At 36.5% G+C, this 17,465-nt stretch overlaps 2 protein-coding genes across 2 annotated transcripts in view; one reads left to right on the forward strand and one right to left on the reverse strand.

Annotated features, from left to right (window-relative positions):
• The first annotated feature begins 142 nt into the window (after positions 1 to 142).
• Positions 143 to 5,396, forward strand: MB21D1 (Mab-21 domain containing 1). Its single transcript, XM_009895769.1, has 5 exons — positions 143 to 244; positions 1,250 to 1,472; positions 2,285 to 2,530; positions 3,870 to 3,972; positions 5,054 to 5,396. Exons 1-5 carry the CDS (start codon positions 143 to 145, stop codon positions 5,394 to 5,396), a joined length of 1,017 nt encoding a protein of 338 aa, XP_009894071.1.
• Positions 5,397 to 7,503: 2,107 nt separating this feature from the next.
• Positions 7,504 to 17,465, reverse strand: part of DDX43 (DEAD (Asp-Glu-Ala-Asp) box polypeptide 43) — a 21,001-nt gene continuing 11,039 nt past the window's right edge. Inside the window, exons 10-16 of the mRNA XM_009895770.1 lie at positions 15,878 to 15,978; positions 15,071 to 15,158; positions 13,335 to 13,462; positions 12,626 to 12,735; positions 11,784 to 11,922; positions 10,931 to 11,018; positions 7,504 to 7,611 (exon numbers count right to left, since the gene is read on the reverse strand). Of these exons, the coding sequence (XP_009894072.1) occupies positions 7,504 to 7,611; positions 10,931 to 11,018; positions 11,784 to 11,922; positions 12,626 to 12,735; positions 13,335 to 13,462; positions 15,071 to 15,158; positions 15,878 to 15,978 (762 nt within the window). The remainder of the gene's footprint in view (positions 7,612 to 10,930; positions 11,019 to 11,783; positions 11,923 to 12,625; positions 12,736 to 13,334; positions 13,463 to 15,070; positions 15,159 to 15,877; positions 15,979 to 17,465) is intronic.

Below are 17,465 nucleotides of genomic sequence, written 5' to 3' on the forward strand. Positions count from 1 at the left end.
CCCGCGGGCGGCTGGCGGGCAGAAGCGGGCTTCCCGCCGCTCGGGAAGGGCTGAAAGCTGGGCCTTGCCGAGGAGTAGAGACTTTAAGGATTGCTACGTTAGTTAACAAGAGTTAATTGTAAAATAGCCGATTTACGGAAAGATGAACCTACGTGCCTTTAATAAAAGTCGCTGCCTGAACGGGACCCCCTGTAGAGCCGCCGCAAGCCCCTGCCCCTGCGTAGCCCGTGGGACCCGAGGACGAGTTGGGCCATGAAAGACCCTGTGCCAATTTTCAGTTGTTTTTGGTTTTGGTTTTTTTTTTTTTTTCCAAAACCAGGAGAAATAGCAATACTTTTTTTTTTTCTCTTTTTTTCCCCTCTTTTTTCTTTTTTTCCGGTTCCAGCTCAATCTGAAACAAAGTCAAATATGGGGATGTCTTTTTTTTTTTTTTTTTCTTTTTTTTTAACCAGCTTCAGGCATAGCGATGCATTTTATCTTTTTATTTCCTCACAGCTGATTCCCATGTGCAGAAGGGATGACTAAGATCAGCACTTTATGCATTACTAGGAACAGCTCAGGAATCTTAAAAAGTCTCTTAAAAATTAATAAGTTGGGAAGCTGGGAAATGAACAGCTATCGGTAAATTGCTCTTCTCCACACAAATGCACAGCAATCTTGTAATACAAATCCACTGAAATGAGCTCATCTTTCACTCCAGACATGAGAAGTCCAGAGAAGGGCAATGAAGCTGGTGAGGGGTCTTGAGGACAAGTCTTATGAGGAGCAGCTGAGGGAACTGGGGTTGTTCAGCCTGGAGAAAAGGAGGCTGAGGGGAGACCTTATCGCTCTCTACAACTACCTGAAAGGAGGTTGTAGGCAGGTGGGGGTCAGGCTCTTCTCCCAAGTAACAAGCAATAGGACAAGAGGAAACGTCCTCCAGTTGCGTCAGGGGAGGATATTGGGAAAAATTTCTTCACAGAAAGGGCTGTCAAACACTGGAACAGGCTGGCCGTGGAAGTGGTGGAGTTGCCATCCCTGGAGGTATTTAAGATGGGAGACATGGTGCTGAGGGACATGGTTTAGTGGTAACTTGGCAGTGCTAGCTTAACAGTTGGATTTTATGATCTTGAGGGTCTCTTCCAACCAAAACAATTCTCTGATTCCAAGTACACCAAGGCAGTTGTAGATAAAACCACAACAGGTATAAAAGCCTAAAGGGAATAAAACCTAAACTGCAAATTGACTGTTGTATTTGCATGCTTTGCAGATAACTGAACCAAATGAGTTCGACATCATGCTTGTAATGCCTGTTGCAAGACTTCAGCTGGATGAATGTGATGACACTGGAGCCTATTATTATTTAACATTCAAAAGAAATCCAAAAGAAAAGTACTTGTTGAAGTTTTTAGATGAAGATGGAAAATTATCAGCTCTTAAAATGCTTCAAGCACTAAGAGAAATTATTAAGCAAGAAGTAAAAAACATTAAAAGTAAGTACTTAGCAAACAAGCTAGGAGTGCTAAAAATCCAATTACATTGCGCATATGCATTGCCCTGTTGTTAATAAAATGTGATTTTTTTCCCCCTCCAGGTCAACCTGTCTCTTCGTGGCAATGTAGCTATAACTGTAACCTCTCCTGTTTCCGGTATCTCGTGTTTGCTCTTGTGCTAAGAATCACTGCAAATACATCAGAACTAATCATATTATGCAATTAACCCATTGCTCTGCTATGAAATCCTTTCCATATGAAAATAATGAATATTAAGGGTTCTGTCACATGCTTGGTACTTCCTGCATGACCTACATATTTTCAATCTATATGCCACACACAAAGAGCCATTTGCTGAACTGGTAGCAAAAGGAAGAGCTTTTATACATTACCTAATATTTTGTATTGATCTTTATGGAAAACATATCCCCTTTTAGGGTGCTCTCTTTTCTCCAAAGCCTTCAGAAACATTGTGGCCAGATCTCTTGTCTCAGTGTTTTCAACAGTGAAGCAGTTCACTGGAAAGCACTACTGTAATTCTGATTCTGTAGACACAGTAAATCAAGCACACACAGCGATTCAAGAAGAGTGCTCCTTATTTAGTAAAACTTCTCAATAGGCCTTCTTAATGTTTTATTTAAAATCCATATCCTGTAGGATAAAGAGCCAGTGACTGAGCCCAGGTATTTCTTTTGATTATAAATTCCTCAAGTGAAAACCTTAGCATTCTTCAAAAAAAAAAAAGTTTTTTTCTAATAGTGTGCTCTCTCTCTATGTATCTATATAAAGCTCAATTTCTTCTTTGTTCCTAGATGTGGAAGTAACTGTGAAAAGGAAAAAGGTTGGAAGCCCTGCAATAACTCTTCAGATCAAAAATCCTCCAGCAGAAATATCAGTGGACATCATCTTGACTTTGGAAGTTCAGCAGAGCTGGCCACCCAGCACACAGGATGGTCTCAAAATTGAACAGTGGCTGGGAAGAAAAGTCAGAGGAGAGTTCAGAAATAAATCACTTTACTTAGTAGCCAAACAAAACAAAAAAGAAAAGGTTCTAAGAGGTACCTCAAATACAGACAATAAGCCTAAATTATGAAATATCTTCTACAACTTGTCAGTGATCAGGTTCTGTTCAGTATCCTGCCTTCGCAGTACGGATCTTTACCTTATCCTGGATCTATCCAGATCAAAGACAATTGAAATCCCTGTTTAAAACATCAGATTTGTGACACCGCTTTTTCTGTACTGGCACCTAAAGACTAAACTGCACTGCCAGGCTGTATACTAACTACTTATAAGAGCATTATATTAAATCTGCTAAGTTAGATGCATGGATATGAACCTTTCCTCTGCTCGTGGGGTACTTAACAGCAACATCCACTCCTTTGCTTTGGAAGGAAAAAAAAATTTCTAAAAAGGCAGGGAACGTCCCTGTAAGTGGGACTGTACACACAAGTTACACACTTCTGAGGGAAGTAAACTGTGTACTTTTCGAGTGAGATACGTTGTTTCTCATTGAACTCTGGTACGGCTACAACGTTTTATTTCTTTTTCTCCAGACCTCTGCCACACCAAGCCTACACTAGCTTGCAGAAACATCCCAACTTGTCATTGCGTTATGAGAATCGATGATTTCAACCAAAAGAGTTCAGGCAATCTGGTATTTTTTTTTAAAAATTAGCATGCCCATCTTAACACCACCAAATAAATCGTTACTGCTCTACTGGGCTATCACTTTCTGTGAAAATTAAATGCAAAGACTAACTGTACCAAACCAGCAAGGGAAACGATCTGACTTAAGTAAGGAAGACAAAAATGATTGCTGCTGTTTTAAAACCCGGGGGTTGAGCTATGTCAATCATTGTTTTCAGAAACATTACCAGCAGAGCAAAAATAAATGCTTTGCACAGCCACCTTACCCGAGATAAACTCACAAGCGTATTACTTGCACAAAGAAATTGAAACCAATGGTGAAGATTTTTTTTAAATTCAAAACCAGACCGGTGATGCAGTAAGCCTAATACAGAACACAAATTCAAAGGTAACAGATTGCTATGAGTAGTGTAATGCCCCAAATCATGTCCAACAAATGCAGGAAGGTTCAGAATTAAGCTTAATTTTAAAGTAAACCCAAACATCCTTAAGACTATCATTAAAGCATCCAAACAATTAACTATGTCCTATTGTTAATAACATTCTGATTGTCTTTGTGTGGAGCAGCTGGGGAATTAAGGAGGAATTAACTATTTGTAGTCACTGAATTAATTTTTTTTTTTTTTTAAGTGCAAAGAGCATGCTGATATTGAAAATTAAGCCAATTATAAAGTGTATTTTTTTCTAGTTACAGACACTGGTACTTACTGCTATGTAACAATTTAACAATCTTGTCCTCAACTTTAGGAAACACCTGGCGGCTCTCCTTCTCGCACATCGAGAAGGCCATGCTGAACAACCACGGCAGCTCAAAGACTTGTTGTGAATCTGATGGACCAAAGTGCTGTAGGTTGGTATTTCATATCAATATTCTACTTGAAGCCTACGTGAGCCAGACAACTGGCACCGTTTTGGTTTAACATTTACAAATTTGATCTAAGACTAATTACTCATAATAGGGAGCAATAAGGCTTTTAAGGCATCGCTGTTCCATAGGAGTACAACATTGCATGTACTTGCTGAACGTCTGACTTGCATTTACTCAACAAGAGGTGGAAACAAATTACATTACAGGTTTACACTCCAGACTTGCCTTAGAAAGCTAAAAGCTGCAACTTGTTAATCTGTCCCAAACTCAGTCCTGTTTAGAATAACCAGCTTAAAGGTTTGATAACTCAGCTTTCTGAGCTTTGGCAGCAAAATTATACTTCATACCAAAGCGATTTCTAAAATGATGATGAGAAAAGAACTGCTGAATGGGATCAGGATGAAGAAATGTGATTTTTCACTTCAATACAAACTGGTTTCCACATTTCTCTGAAGAGAAAGAAGAAAACCCATGTGAGGTACAGAACCTCCTTAATGGCAAACGAACTTCTTAGTTTACTTAATTACATCTTGTACTGAATTAAGAAAGTCACAAAAGAACTGATGCGTAATTCTTTGTCTTTGCTTTATGAATATTACCAGACCCTACCTGCCTAGCAGTGTATTAAACTATACATACCCCCCCGCATCATGGTGTGCCACAGGAAGGTAGTGGCATTTCCTTCAGAGTAAACCCAAGCCAAAAAAGCAGCTTTAATCTTAAGCAGTGCTTTGAGGTCACGTTATACTGGTAGCACCTGCAGCTGGGAGGCTGCGCTGTCTAAGGACACTGCTGCCCAACACTTTGTATTTCTGTGCTGCTGCGACTACCAGTGAAAGCAGTGCATGCACAAAACCTGCTGTTTTAAGATCCTTCATTGCTGGAATCTGACTTCATACACAGTAGTTCAAGGATTATCCAGCCTAGTGTTGCACTTATTTTCAATTTTTATTCAAAACATTATTAAAAATGTTATTCTATTAGTGTCAGAACATTTTTATTACTTTCATGACTACATGTTTAGAACTGACAGGTACCTAATAAATTCTTATTTATTTAACAGGAAAGGTTGTCTTAAGCTTCTGAAGTATCTTCTAGAGCAGCTTAAAATGAAGTATACAAAAGAACTGGAAAAATTCTGTTCATATCATGTCAAAACTGCTTTTTTCCACTCGTGTGTCATGTGGCCAAATGACACAGACTGGCATTTGGGAGACCTGGAACACTGCTTTCAGAGATCTCTGGGATATTTTCTGGATTGCCTGCAAACATGTCACCTGCCACACTTTTTTATTCCCCAATACAACTTGCTTAGCCTGGAAGATAAAGCAAGCAATGATTTCCTTTCAAGACAAATAAACTATCAATTGAACAACAGATTCCCAATATTTCAGGAGAAGTATTAAAAACATTGTTTACAGTAACTATATAATTGTGTAATTTTGCATATTTAAAACCAGAAGTTCTGCACCTTAAGTTACTCCTCGGTAGTCTGATACTACAAAAAAAAAAAAAACAAAACAAAAATCAAGAACACTACAAAAATTGCATACTTCAGTCACACTGTTTAACCATAACCCTTAAAAGAAATAGGATGTTTTAAGTAATATTTATCTTCCCTATCCAAACATACATGTTACCTGCAAAATAGCTCCAAGGTATACTAAGAACATGTAGAAGAATTTGCAATAGTTAATTTCCCACGTGTAATTTCTACGATTCCAAATATAAAGGCATCGATGTCCAGTTAAAGTGAAAACCAACAATTTTATTTAAAATAAAGATCCACCCTCTGCAGAGTATCCAAAATACACTCTTGCTTTCAAAAGAAAAAGTCACTGGAGTTACTTTGACACAAACCACAACAACTTCTCCAGATCAGCTGGGTGGGTGAAGACCTTTTGCAGAGGACAATCACCAGCAACAGTAAGCAGAGAGAGAGAATATGGTATCAAAACAATATGAAGTTCCTGGAGTAACTCATCTTTCCAGAGTCTTCGGACTCGCTTTGGAAATCAGCCTTTTCACTGAACTTTGGGCAGGAAGGAATCATCTAATGTGCTGCAACACAGTAAAAGTTATTGTGCCAACGAGCATTTGCGTGACAGATCTTGTAGAAAGAAATGTATCTTCAACCCATATCAAGAAGGAAGAGTCTCCACGTGAAATGTTATCAAAACCAAAACACAGCATGAATCTGACATTCTCTGAATCAGTATTCAGCTCAATTTTTCTTATGTTGAAGAGTATGTATGTTAGGAAAAAAAGAATAATTGTAATATTTCCTATTACTAAAATTATGTGGGTGATAATTACACAGCATTTGGGAACTACTGTGCCTTAAGTAAATACATCTTTTGCTTTTTCTTAAAGAAGCCATGGGAGGTCCATAGTTTTAGCCTACTTTTTGAAGGCAAAATAACTTCAATTATGAGCAAATAGAAAAGAGGAAGGCCAAAAGACCATTTAGACAATCATTTTATTAAAATATTCTCATCTTGCTAGATTCAGTTTACTAGTTTTTCATTCGCTCATATTACAGATGAATAAACACAATTTCAGACCAAGTGTCAAATGAAGGAATAGCTCCTTCTTATATAACTTCCAAAGAGTGAAAACATACCCTATTATCGTTAGCAGTCTGTGTGACAGAACCTGACAGCCAAGTGTAACATTTGAATCAACTTTGTCTGAAAGAAATAAAAGCTGACCTTCAAATGTGTTTCTTCTTCATGAGTTTATTAACATTGCTCTCCTAAACTCTGTTTTTCTTGCTTAAGCTAGAAAATTACATCCATGAGAACAAGAGAAGCAGTTGGGTTTTTTTCCAGTTAGCCACGAACACATACTTCTTGCTATGCCCTCTTCCATCAGGAGGAAATGCAGACTTCTCAAAAAAAGCTTGAGACACAGGTGTTAACAAAAATGACTTTCAATGTTAAGCTTTAAAATAAAAAATAAATAAATAAATACTTGCTTCAGTAAACACCAGTTACTGCAAAGACAGCAGTTTTCAAATAACTAAGTTATCCTTGGAAATATTTCTGCATGCCACTCGCAGATCTGGCATATCAATGCAAAAGTACAGTATTTTGAAGCCACATCAACAAATATTGCTTAAATTCACTAATCCAGTTCTCTGAAAATAAAAGGAAAAATTGTATTTTACATTCTTATATATTAATACTGCATGTAATTGAAATAAAAAAAACACCAAAGAAACCCACAATATTTGTTTTTAACCAGTAGATAACTACTTTAGAAGTTATGCATATCACACAAGTAAAAATGATATCAATTTTCTTACGTGAAAATAGCATCCAAGTGCAAAACTAGATTTATTTCTATATAAAGTTAATCCAGTTTTCTTCTCTAAGCCACTTTTAAAACCACATTTTATTTAAATAGGACAGGTACAGAGAATAATAAACCAAGAAAAGAAACTTCTCAGTTTAAGCCCATTGAGGCTAACACTAATTACAATCACTTACTTTATTTCAGTAACTTTAACAGTTATTTTGAAGGCTTTCTCTGAGGCTTTCCTATATCCCTTTCAATTCCTTTTCTGATTTGAAATTGTTTATATCTTTCTGCCATTGCAATAAGCTCGTCAGGAACTACCTGATAAGAAAGCACAATACAACAAGGTCAGTTTTAAATAAATCTAAACTTTTAGACTCTGCTTTACAAAAATGCTATTGATTTGTGTGTTCCCAAACTTGATTTTGTTATTTTTCTGGCTCCTGTCACTTTGCAGATTGTCTTTTCTGTACAGATGCACAGATAAATCTTTTAACATAAAATTATACTGAGATACACTGAAAAATAATCAGCACAGTGTTCTTAAATTTTCAACTATATATCACCGTATCTGATGATGACATATAGGTAATTAAAACATCCGGTATTTCAGATAGGTACTTCAGATAGAAATGTATCTTTTGGTGATAACGAACAGCTGAAAAAAACGTACAATGCCACTAAAAGGTGATACCATACTATATACCTTTGAATGTTGCACTATTAGAATAAATACTAAGTTTTAAGAGCCTCTGAAGAGAAACTTTGGCACTGGAAGAAAGCATTGCTATAGGAAGGGTTCTCATGTGGATAAAACAAAGCTAGAAAATGTGAAAAGAAGGGCAGGAGAAAGCAGTCAGTTCTCACACTGCTGGGAGGTCATGTGAGCATGTTATCAAGATTCACGGTGCTTTCTGGCATGTTTGTAATTACGTGGAAAAGAAGGTAATAGTACCATTAGCACACTTTGCTACCTCAGAGTTACTCATGTTCATAAGGACTGAGGCCAGACTCAAAGAATTACAGACAGACTTTATTAGGTTGAGTGACATGGGTCACTGAATTAAAGAAAAATAACCGTATACCATTCTTATAGATCATGGAACAAAGGCAGTGTCCAACAAGTCTTCTTGAACCGGATGAGGCATAATGCAGATAACGCAATATTTACTGCAAAAAGCAGTATGGGCGACTGTACCGTCAGAAGAAGTTTTAGATCACTAATCTATCAAAACCAGCCTGCTTCAACAACCTGCGACAGCACGTAGCAGGTAGAAGACACCCAGATCTGAATCAGCTTCCTGATCACAGCAAAAAGCAAGCTTCTGCAGCGTTTGCAAGCACGGTATTAATGCGATTGCTCAGGCTCTGTGGTTTGCCCTCTGTGAGTGGCACAACACAGTTGCCAACAGTACAGTACAAACAAATTTAAGAACTGTTAAGTTTCCTTAGAAGTGCCTAGACCTGGCAATGCTTGAGCAGGTGAAGAATGCAGCCCGGAGAGAGGGCCTGGTGGAGGAAAAAAGTGTATTCCTCCATTTCCAACTTCTTTTGTCAGGCTTTATAATTCAGCAATACTTGCCATTTGCTATCAGCAACTTTTCTTAAGCTGGCATGAAAGTCAACTTGCTAGTATATATTTTATCTGCTGAATTGTTCTTATTGGTAAACAACTGCCCTGGTTGTCAGGAGTGCATAGAACAGGATGGCTATGGAACAGTCTATTCTGCTTAAGTTTCAGACATTGTTTAAAAATAAAGTGAAAAATGATGCATCTCTCTACCTGAAAGTCACTACAGACTTGTCTCATTACCTCTGTCTCTATTGGTACAACATTGCTATCCAGCTGAAACACTGGATAATTTTCTTCCTCAGTATCAGATCCTCTCTTACAGCACGACACAGAATTTCTTCCAACAAAAATGCAACAATTTCTTGCAGGAGTGGTTTTTGAGCAGGCACAAGGAAAGAGCGGGAAGAAGCCAGGATATGGAACAGCATCTAGTGGTTTGTTAGGATTTTTGCATGGACAATCTGTGTATCTGCTAAACATATAAGCTAGGTACAATAGTCCAAATGAGAAAAGAGAAAAGGATAAAGATGCCATAATTTATATGTATTACTCCTCTTTGTATTACAGTGATCAGTGTTTTCCCACCTCATTCCCTAAAAAATCTGTCCATGCTTCTTAATAAGCTTTTATAAATAAGATCCCTGCAGCATGATACAGTAGTCTTTTTTTGTGCCTGTTTTTCTTTTGGACAATTATCTGTACATTCAAAATCATGGAACACATTTGGCTTACAAATGCACCTTATTTGTTTTGAAGTATTCTGAACCCTTAGACCATGTCTTCAGTTGCTCTCCTTCCCTTTTACATGATGCTTGAAGACTGCAGTGATGGTATTTTCATTGTCATGAGGAAAATGAAAAAAACCCAAACCTGCCTGTATGGATACTTCCATCAGCTGCAACTAAAAGTTTGAGAAGAATGTTTTGGCTAACAGTTACCCTTGAAAGTAAGGATTCAGAGATGCTCTTTTCTCCTCTGAACTCAGAGACCCATTCCCAGTCTGCAGCAGGAGACAGTAGCAGCTGACTTGGAATACAGAACAAGGTACTTCTAAGTTATATTTAAGTGGCTTCAAGTTATCACTACTGGTTTCATCTCTTACATTTCCTGAAGAAAAAAAACCCACCCCAAACAAAAACCAAAACCTGCAATTTCAAGAAATTATTAGGGAATAATATATTTTTTTTTAATTTTTATTTTTCCTCCCTCTAAAGCATCTTATCAGGTTTGCAATAAGTGGCATAACATCTTTCGAAGAGGAGTTGTAAAACAGAAGATTTAGGTAAAGTTCTAACTCAGGGTTTAAAGTTTAAGTAAGTGGCCACAATAACAACCACAGGTCCTAGGTAAAAGCAATTTAGTTAGTATTCATGAAACTTCCATCCCCCCCAAATAAAAAAAAAAAAATAAAATTTTCAACTCTAGTCAGGGAATGAACTAGGGGTTTACTATAAATCAGGCAAAATACTGTTTCTTGTTACAGAAAAAAAACAGCAACATAATTGTCTCTCATTTCTCAGATATGGTAGCAAGAAAAAACACCAACCATGTTTCTTTAAAATAAAGAAACAAATCAAATTCCAGTCCTATTTCCCATACTATTTAGAAATGCCTGTAAGAAATACAGCTTGGAAAAATATATGCAGATATCACGAGTGTCAAATATAATAAACTGGTAGATACTTCAGCTTTTGATATAAATATTATTATATTTATATAATATATATTATACATTGTCAAACAAGAAGTGAAATACAAATGGAATAAAATACTATGAAATAAAATAGATCTTACTATTCCTCTGCAGACCTCTATGTGCACATGTTAGTCACCTTTTCTTTGGACATGGAAGGCTTTGATTAAAGTTCCCGGTTCTTTTCTGGGACTCGTGTAAGGTAAAATACAGCTAAGTATATCCAGGACAAGAGAGACTCAAGTACCCATTTTTTGCCCGAGACACTACAAACACTCACCAAGAAAGGTCTAAGTAGGCTTAGACCTTCATAAATGGCTTCAGGTGGTAGCCCTCAACTAATATAAATCTTACCCAGTAAGACGTATTCTTACTTGATTTGCTCTTTCCAGAATTTCAATCAGCTCAGATGCGACCCTCCAATCATTCTTAGTGACAAGCGTTACTGCCTCCCCAGTACGTCTAAACAAGGAATGAAATAACTGTTGATCTTCAAAACAACTGCTGCTAGGCTTTTTCTGCCGACCTATATAGTAACAAATTGTACTACAGGCACTATTATTGAACTGGTAGATAAAACTGGCTTGAATATTTACTATGCACATGACAGAAAGCAACTTTCTATAAAGGTCAGAATATGGCAATTCACCTAAAATGGAGGAAAGGCATAACCAATTCAAACTTTTAGAGAATATATTTAAGTATGAAGAGACATACATTCATATCATAACTACAATAAACACATACACAAGAAAAATCATACTTCTGCCAACTTGGGAAAGCACGATTCAAAAGTCCCAACACCAAACTATGCCACCATGATAGGCTGAAAACTTTGAATTTATGTATGTTTTTTTTCCCCAACAGGCTGTCTAGGAAACTAAACAACTCAGCAGCTCACAAAGAGATAAACAAGGAAGTGACATTTCAGAATATCTACACAGAAGTTGTTTTGAACTGTAATTCTTCCCCACATTTAAACCAGCTTTCAAACATCCCTCATTCAATGAAATAACAGAATAGTGGAAAACCTGTTTGTCTTAAATTTAACAGTGAACTAACTTCAAAACAAACCAATGCATTATTATCTAAAGCATACTTTGATAGGCTCTGGAGTCTTTACTCCCCCACTCCACATCACCTGTAGCTCCAGCATTTGACAAGAGAAACGCCTATGCAGTGCATAAAATATTGACAATATCTTACTTCTTTCTTGTGAACACTTACCCTGCTCTTCCAGTACGACCTACTCTATGAACATATTCTTCAATGTTGCGAGGGAAGTCAAAGTTAAAAACATGAGTAATATCATGCACATCAAGGCCACGGGACGCTAGGTCAGTAGCTACCAGTATTCTGACTTTGCCTGAAACAAGCACAACAAAAAGAGAATGGGAATTTATGGAATAAACAGGGGCTTTCTAGTGTACGAGGCACTTATTCATTAAACATAAAGGAAAAATATGCTTGTTGCATGTCACACCGAGTTAGCTTTAAATACAAGGTGGTAAGTAAGCAGTCAAAATGTCATTTTACTGTTACTTGTAACTCACAAGTAGAACAGCAGGTTGCAGGAGAACCAAGAGACATGCCTAGCTGCTATGAAGTCTGCGAAAAGAACAGAAACTTCAACAACTAAATTCTCAGCTGGCATCCTTATCATAGTACTACTCTTTGTTTTATTAGTGTGTAACCCCAAAACCCCAAAGTATAACTGCACTGGCATAATCACGAGCAGAAGTTTTTCACTGAAAGCACCATCACTGGACACTTAAATTTACAGTTCTGTAGACTAACAAGATATTGACTTTTCAACAGCAATTTAAAAAATAAAATAAGCCTTACTTTAAATTATTTAACTCTTTGACATTCCAATTTTTATCGAAGAGCAACCTTTCTTTGTTTGCTGTTTTTTTTGTTTGTCAAATTAAAAAACATAAACATAATTCAGTGCTCTTTAATATTTTCACTTCTATGGTACTCAAGAGACATGGCACTTACAAAAGTTCCGCACGTGACAAGCTTTAAAAATCTGGGCTAAACAAACCAGTACTTAGGTACAAACATACCATTCTTGAAGTCATCTAAAGCCTGTTCTCGATCACGCTGTTCCCTGTTACCATGAAGTGACTGTACTGGAATTCCTAGGAGACCAAAGTCGCTTGCTAAGTCATCAGCTCTAGGACGAAATAAAACAATGGTTCTTAGAAAGAAAAAGAAAAAAAGAAATGCGGCATCTAGATTTTGATCCAAAAGATAATAAAGTGACAACAAAAGCTAAATGTGTGCCTAAGGACAAAACCCTACCTAGGTGAGCTGATATTTATTATAAAACAGTATGAAAACAAGACTATTCCCCACATAAACATTTGCTTTCATTCATACATAAGCAAAATAATAGATGATTTTTGTGTTGTTCACTGAAAGAGCTCAGGTATGCTACAATGACCACCCCTTGGCACCAATCAGGTCTTGTATGCACCAGCTGTGTATGAAAGTAAACAGTACATCACATTAATGTATCCCCAAGAATCTTAAAGTCTACTTTAGTGGTGGTGGTAAATCTCAATTTCACGTAGTTAATGATATTAAAAAGGATACAAACTACCAGTCAGTTTGGAGGAATGAATGAATAAATATATATAAAAAAGTACTACTACTGCCAGCACATTGCTGACAACAGCTGTTACACTTGGTAATTATTATGTGAACTGAGAAACTATCCAGTATTTCTGCTAAAAAAATGAACAGATGTAGTACTGGGAAGTGATTACATACGTAAGTTTTTTTCCCACAAAAATGATGACCTTATCTTTTGGCTTCATAGAGTCAATGAAGGATTGCATGAAAGCTCTCTTTTCCTCCTCGGCGATAACAATAACTCTCTGTTCTACTGTATTTACTGCCTGTTAAACAGAAAAAAGGGATTTTAAGTAGAAACAGATTAGAATAATATGTTTTCTGTTAATTCCCATACTACGATATTACAAAACTATACATATATATACATATAACTAGTAATATGATGCCATGAAAAACTAAAACAGTTATCAGTTTGGAGTTCAAACAATGCAGAGTTGGTATTTCCTAGTGGCTTTAGGAGAATAGTAAAATTTATCTTTAAGCAGTTTGCTAGGTCATGTATTTGCAAATATTTAGAGGGCACAGATTAGCAGACTAGTAAGGGGAAATACATATTCCTACTGTTAGTGAAAATCAGATTGGAGTACTTTACATGTATTTTATGTTAATCCAGAGCAAATTGGAACAAGACAAGCTGTCTGACTTAAAAGGACAACCTTTTGAAGAAGTTTCTGTAATCTATTTGAAATGATCAGTTCTGTCCAATTCTTCCAACAACAGCTTGTTAATAAACATTAATCCATTATATTTGAAGGTTGCCATAGAATGTTTAAGGTACACTACATAAGTAGTATAAAAGTCTAAACATTTGTATGGCACTGCATCATAATCTTGTGGCAAGGGCTGAAGAATCAATCAAGTACATAGAAAGATTATCTCCACATGGGAACCCTTCCCCCCCCACCCCCATGGGTAACCTCTTCAATTAAGACAAGATCCTATAAACGAGATGAATGCATTAGGCAAGGGCACTACAACAGCAGTTGACATCTTTCAAATTCCAATCTGTCTCTGACAAGTAACACCCTTTGACAAAAGCATAGTTCTGAACAGAACAGAGGAAAAGCATATTTTCCCCTTATTTCTACCTAAAAACATATTGGATACTAAGTTTCCTCATTCCCTATCACTAAAAAAGTGGAACTGAAAAGAAAAATTCCATAATGTAATAACCAAACTCAAAGCAATCTCTGGACAAGGATGCGGAGATCTTGGAAGAACTACTGTTTCTGTAAATTCTGCTGGTACTGAAGCCAACTACACATAGCTGCACAAGCATGACAAGTGTGCAAATATATCTACCTATTAGAAGTTTTGGACTTTAAGGGCAATTCTTACTTTAACATATACTGTTCCTGCTCTAGACAACCGCCCTCCAGGAGTTTAATAAAGAGCTTTTACTCTCTCTGAGAAAGCAGCAGTTAAGAAACACAGATCCAGGCAAACATCTGTATGCATTATAAAGACAATCTTCAGAAGGAAAAGGAAGGAAGGAAAAAGAACTTGCTGAAAAGAAGTGAATGCTGCAAAAACAAGGGTTCAGGCAAGAACACGTGACACCGCAAAGTGCAATATCCAAACTTCAATTGGATTGATATTTGTCGCTTGTGATGTCTTCTATTGAAGATCTAGGACTTCAAGATCTTGTTACAGAAATACAGGAACAAAGTCCTTTCCTACTTCCCCCCCCGCCTTGTTCTTTCTAAACTTTTAATGAAGCTTTAAAAGAATAATATGGATCTGTTTTTTGAAAGTTCAGATTGATTTTTGAGTTATATGTATTTACAAGCAAAATAGTTCCTGCTTTAACTGTAGGTTCTTCTCACAAAGAAAATAATAATAGTAATAAAAAGAAGAACAGAACAACTTACTGCTAAGTCAAGAGTGCCAACATATACAATCATAGGATTTTTCAAATAGGATTTTGCTAGGCGACGAACACCAGCAGGCCAAGTAGCACTAAACAGGAGGTGAAAACACACACAGGAGAACTGAGTCCAAAAATCTTCTCCAATTCATTAATATCACCACATTCTTCTTTCTTTCTTATACACCAGTGAAACACTTAAGTAAGCAAAGCAGTAGTGATCTTATGTAACATTTAGGAATAATCTTAAGACGTTATTAGTAAAGAGCACTCAAGCTTTAAAGAAACTTTCTAGTGAGTTCAATGATACATAATAACTAAGCTTCCAGTCTGTTTTTATCTCTAAAACAATAGCTCTAATGCAAAATATGGTAACAAAAATTATTGTTGGGATATTCTATTGTTAAGCTCCCAAAAGATGCATAATTTGAAAATTAATCCAGGTACAGACTAGCACACATACTGATCATGTTTGGTACTCATACATGTTTGGTCCCAGATGTAGAAGTGGAAGTTGGCATTTCAACTTGATATGGCAAATTCTAGCACTCCCAGGACACCTTCTTTTTTTGGGAAGAACTCAGTTGTTTTTATAGTTGATGTAAAACATCAGAAAAGGGATAAAAATGAAAATAAAATTGTCAAATGACTCATTAGGACTGACTAGACAGAATTAGAAAGAAAACTGATCCCATTCCGATTTAAGCTAGTAAAAGTCTTATTAAGACTGACACATTTGTTTTGAAGTTACATTGTTCAATAACCTTATGTTTACAGTGTTCAGGTACTGAGCACTATTATGTTTACATACCTTGTCATAACAGTTTGTCTGTCAGGCCGCACATCTATTAGGATCTTCATTATCTGGGGTTCAAATCCCATATCCAACATTCTGTCAGCCTCATCTAAAACCTGCTCAGAACAAGGTTATTGCGTCTAGTTCCTTAGCTAAGGGTTTCAGCAAGACATTACACAGCAGATCATTTTAATGGTTAACAATTTTAATTGCAGAATCCACTCCATAACGTATTGCAAAACCTGTCTGACTTCTATTTCACCTCTTCAGTTTCCTTGAAGCTTTTCCATTTAGTAACACAGGCAGAACAAGAAAATCCACAGCACCTTTAAGAGGACTTCAAGTCAATGAAGAAGAAACAACAACAATTGTTTGTTTCTTTTTAACAATAATTTGTTTGGGGCCTAAAACTAAGCACAGAATTAAAAAAACCAAACCCAGCCAAACCTGGGGGGGGGAACCCCGCACAATGCACTTTCAATAAAAAATTGTTGGTAATTTAAAGGGGAAATCTCATTTCTACCTTGTCAGAGATCTCATACCAGACCAAAATATCACTTATCAATTTAGTTCCTCATTAGAAGTAGGAAAGAAGCCAGACTGTACATTCTGGCTCACACTAGGACACTGCAGAACTCTCAGAGCTCAAACTTGTTTCATCTGGTAAAAAAAACAAACAGAAGAGAACAAGTGAGCTGAAGGTTTGAGTACAACTATTCAGAACTGATCTTTCTTCTAATATACAAGCACACTTGTGAATGTTTTCAGAGTCTCATACAAAGGAAGAAGGCTGCCATCCAAGACTCATTTTTCTCCTTTAATTTTCAAATAGAGTTCATATAATTCAGTTACATGGGTCATGCTTTTAAGTACTGACATTTTCTAGTTACTTATATAGAAACATAAGACTTTGATAATAATCCCTTTCTACTGTCCCGATTTTACTGTTCCATTCTTTTCAGATGTTTTATTCTATTAAAGGTTTTTAGTACATTATCTATGTAAATCTCTGAAATAGTAACAAATCATCAGCTGAGAGACAGAGGACAGGAATTCAAAATATTTTCAAAGGACTCATGGAAATTTCATTAACTACTTGGATTCTAATACAACGGCAAGGCTGAAACATCACTAATTTATATCCAGAGTTGGCTACTACACCCCTTTCAGCAGCAGAAGCCTTCTAAGCTATTAAGCACATAGTACTTCACTAGAAAGGGAAAAGAAAGTATGTGTATTGGATGGATCAGAGTAGTTGCAGATTACTTTATTTATTTCTGACAGCTGCTTACTAAAGAATAAAGGCTGTAATAGATATAAGATAGATATTAGCACTATTTTTTTCCAAATGCCTCATAGCTAAGTCCTGGTTTATAAGTTAAATCTCCCTGTCCTGGTTTATAAGTTAAATCTCCCCCCAGCTAACATAATCTTAGGCTTCTTGTTACCTATACGTGTTTACTTGTTTGTAAATATTAATTATTTCAGTTCTATTTTTTGGGAAGAAATCCTTACAAGCCAGTTCTTCATTATTTTCTTTCCTCTGCTTTAAATGAGTTATTGGCAAGTTTTACACTTTTTTTTTTAATCTGAAGAATAAAAG

The sequence above is a fragment of the Charadrius vociferus genome, unplaced genomic scaffold (assembly GCF_000708025.1).
Source record: "Charadrius vociferus isolate BGI_N301 unplaced genomic scaffold, ASM70802v2 scaffold362, whole genome shotgun sequence".
In the NCBI taxonomy this organism is placed as follows: domain Eukaryota; kingdom Metazoa; phylum Chordata; class Aves; order Charadriiformes; family Charadriidae; genus Charadrius; species Charadrius vociferus.

Excerpts from the sequence above, each read along its gene's own strand:
- MB21D1 (XM_009895769.1), top strand. The coding sequence starts at position 143 with ATGAACCTACGTGCCTTTAATAAAAGTCGCTGCCTGAACGGGACCCCC. Across the intron at positions 2,531-3,869 it reads AAAAGAAAAGGTTCTAAGAG|GAAACACCTGGCGGCTCTCC; the intron begins GTACCTCAAATA and ends CCTCAACTTTAG. Across the intron at positions 3,973-5,053 it reads GATGGACCAAAGTGCTGTAG|GAAAGGTTGTCTTAAGCTTC; the intron begins GTTGGTATTTCA and ends TTTATTTAACAG.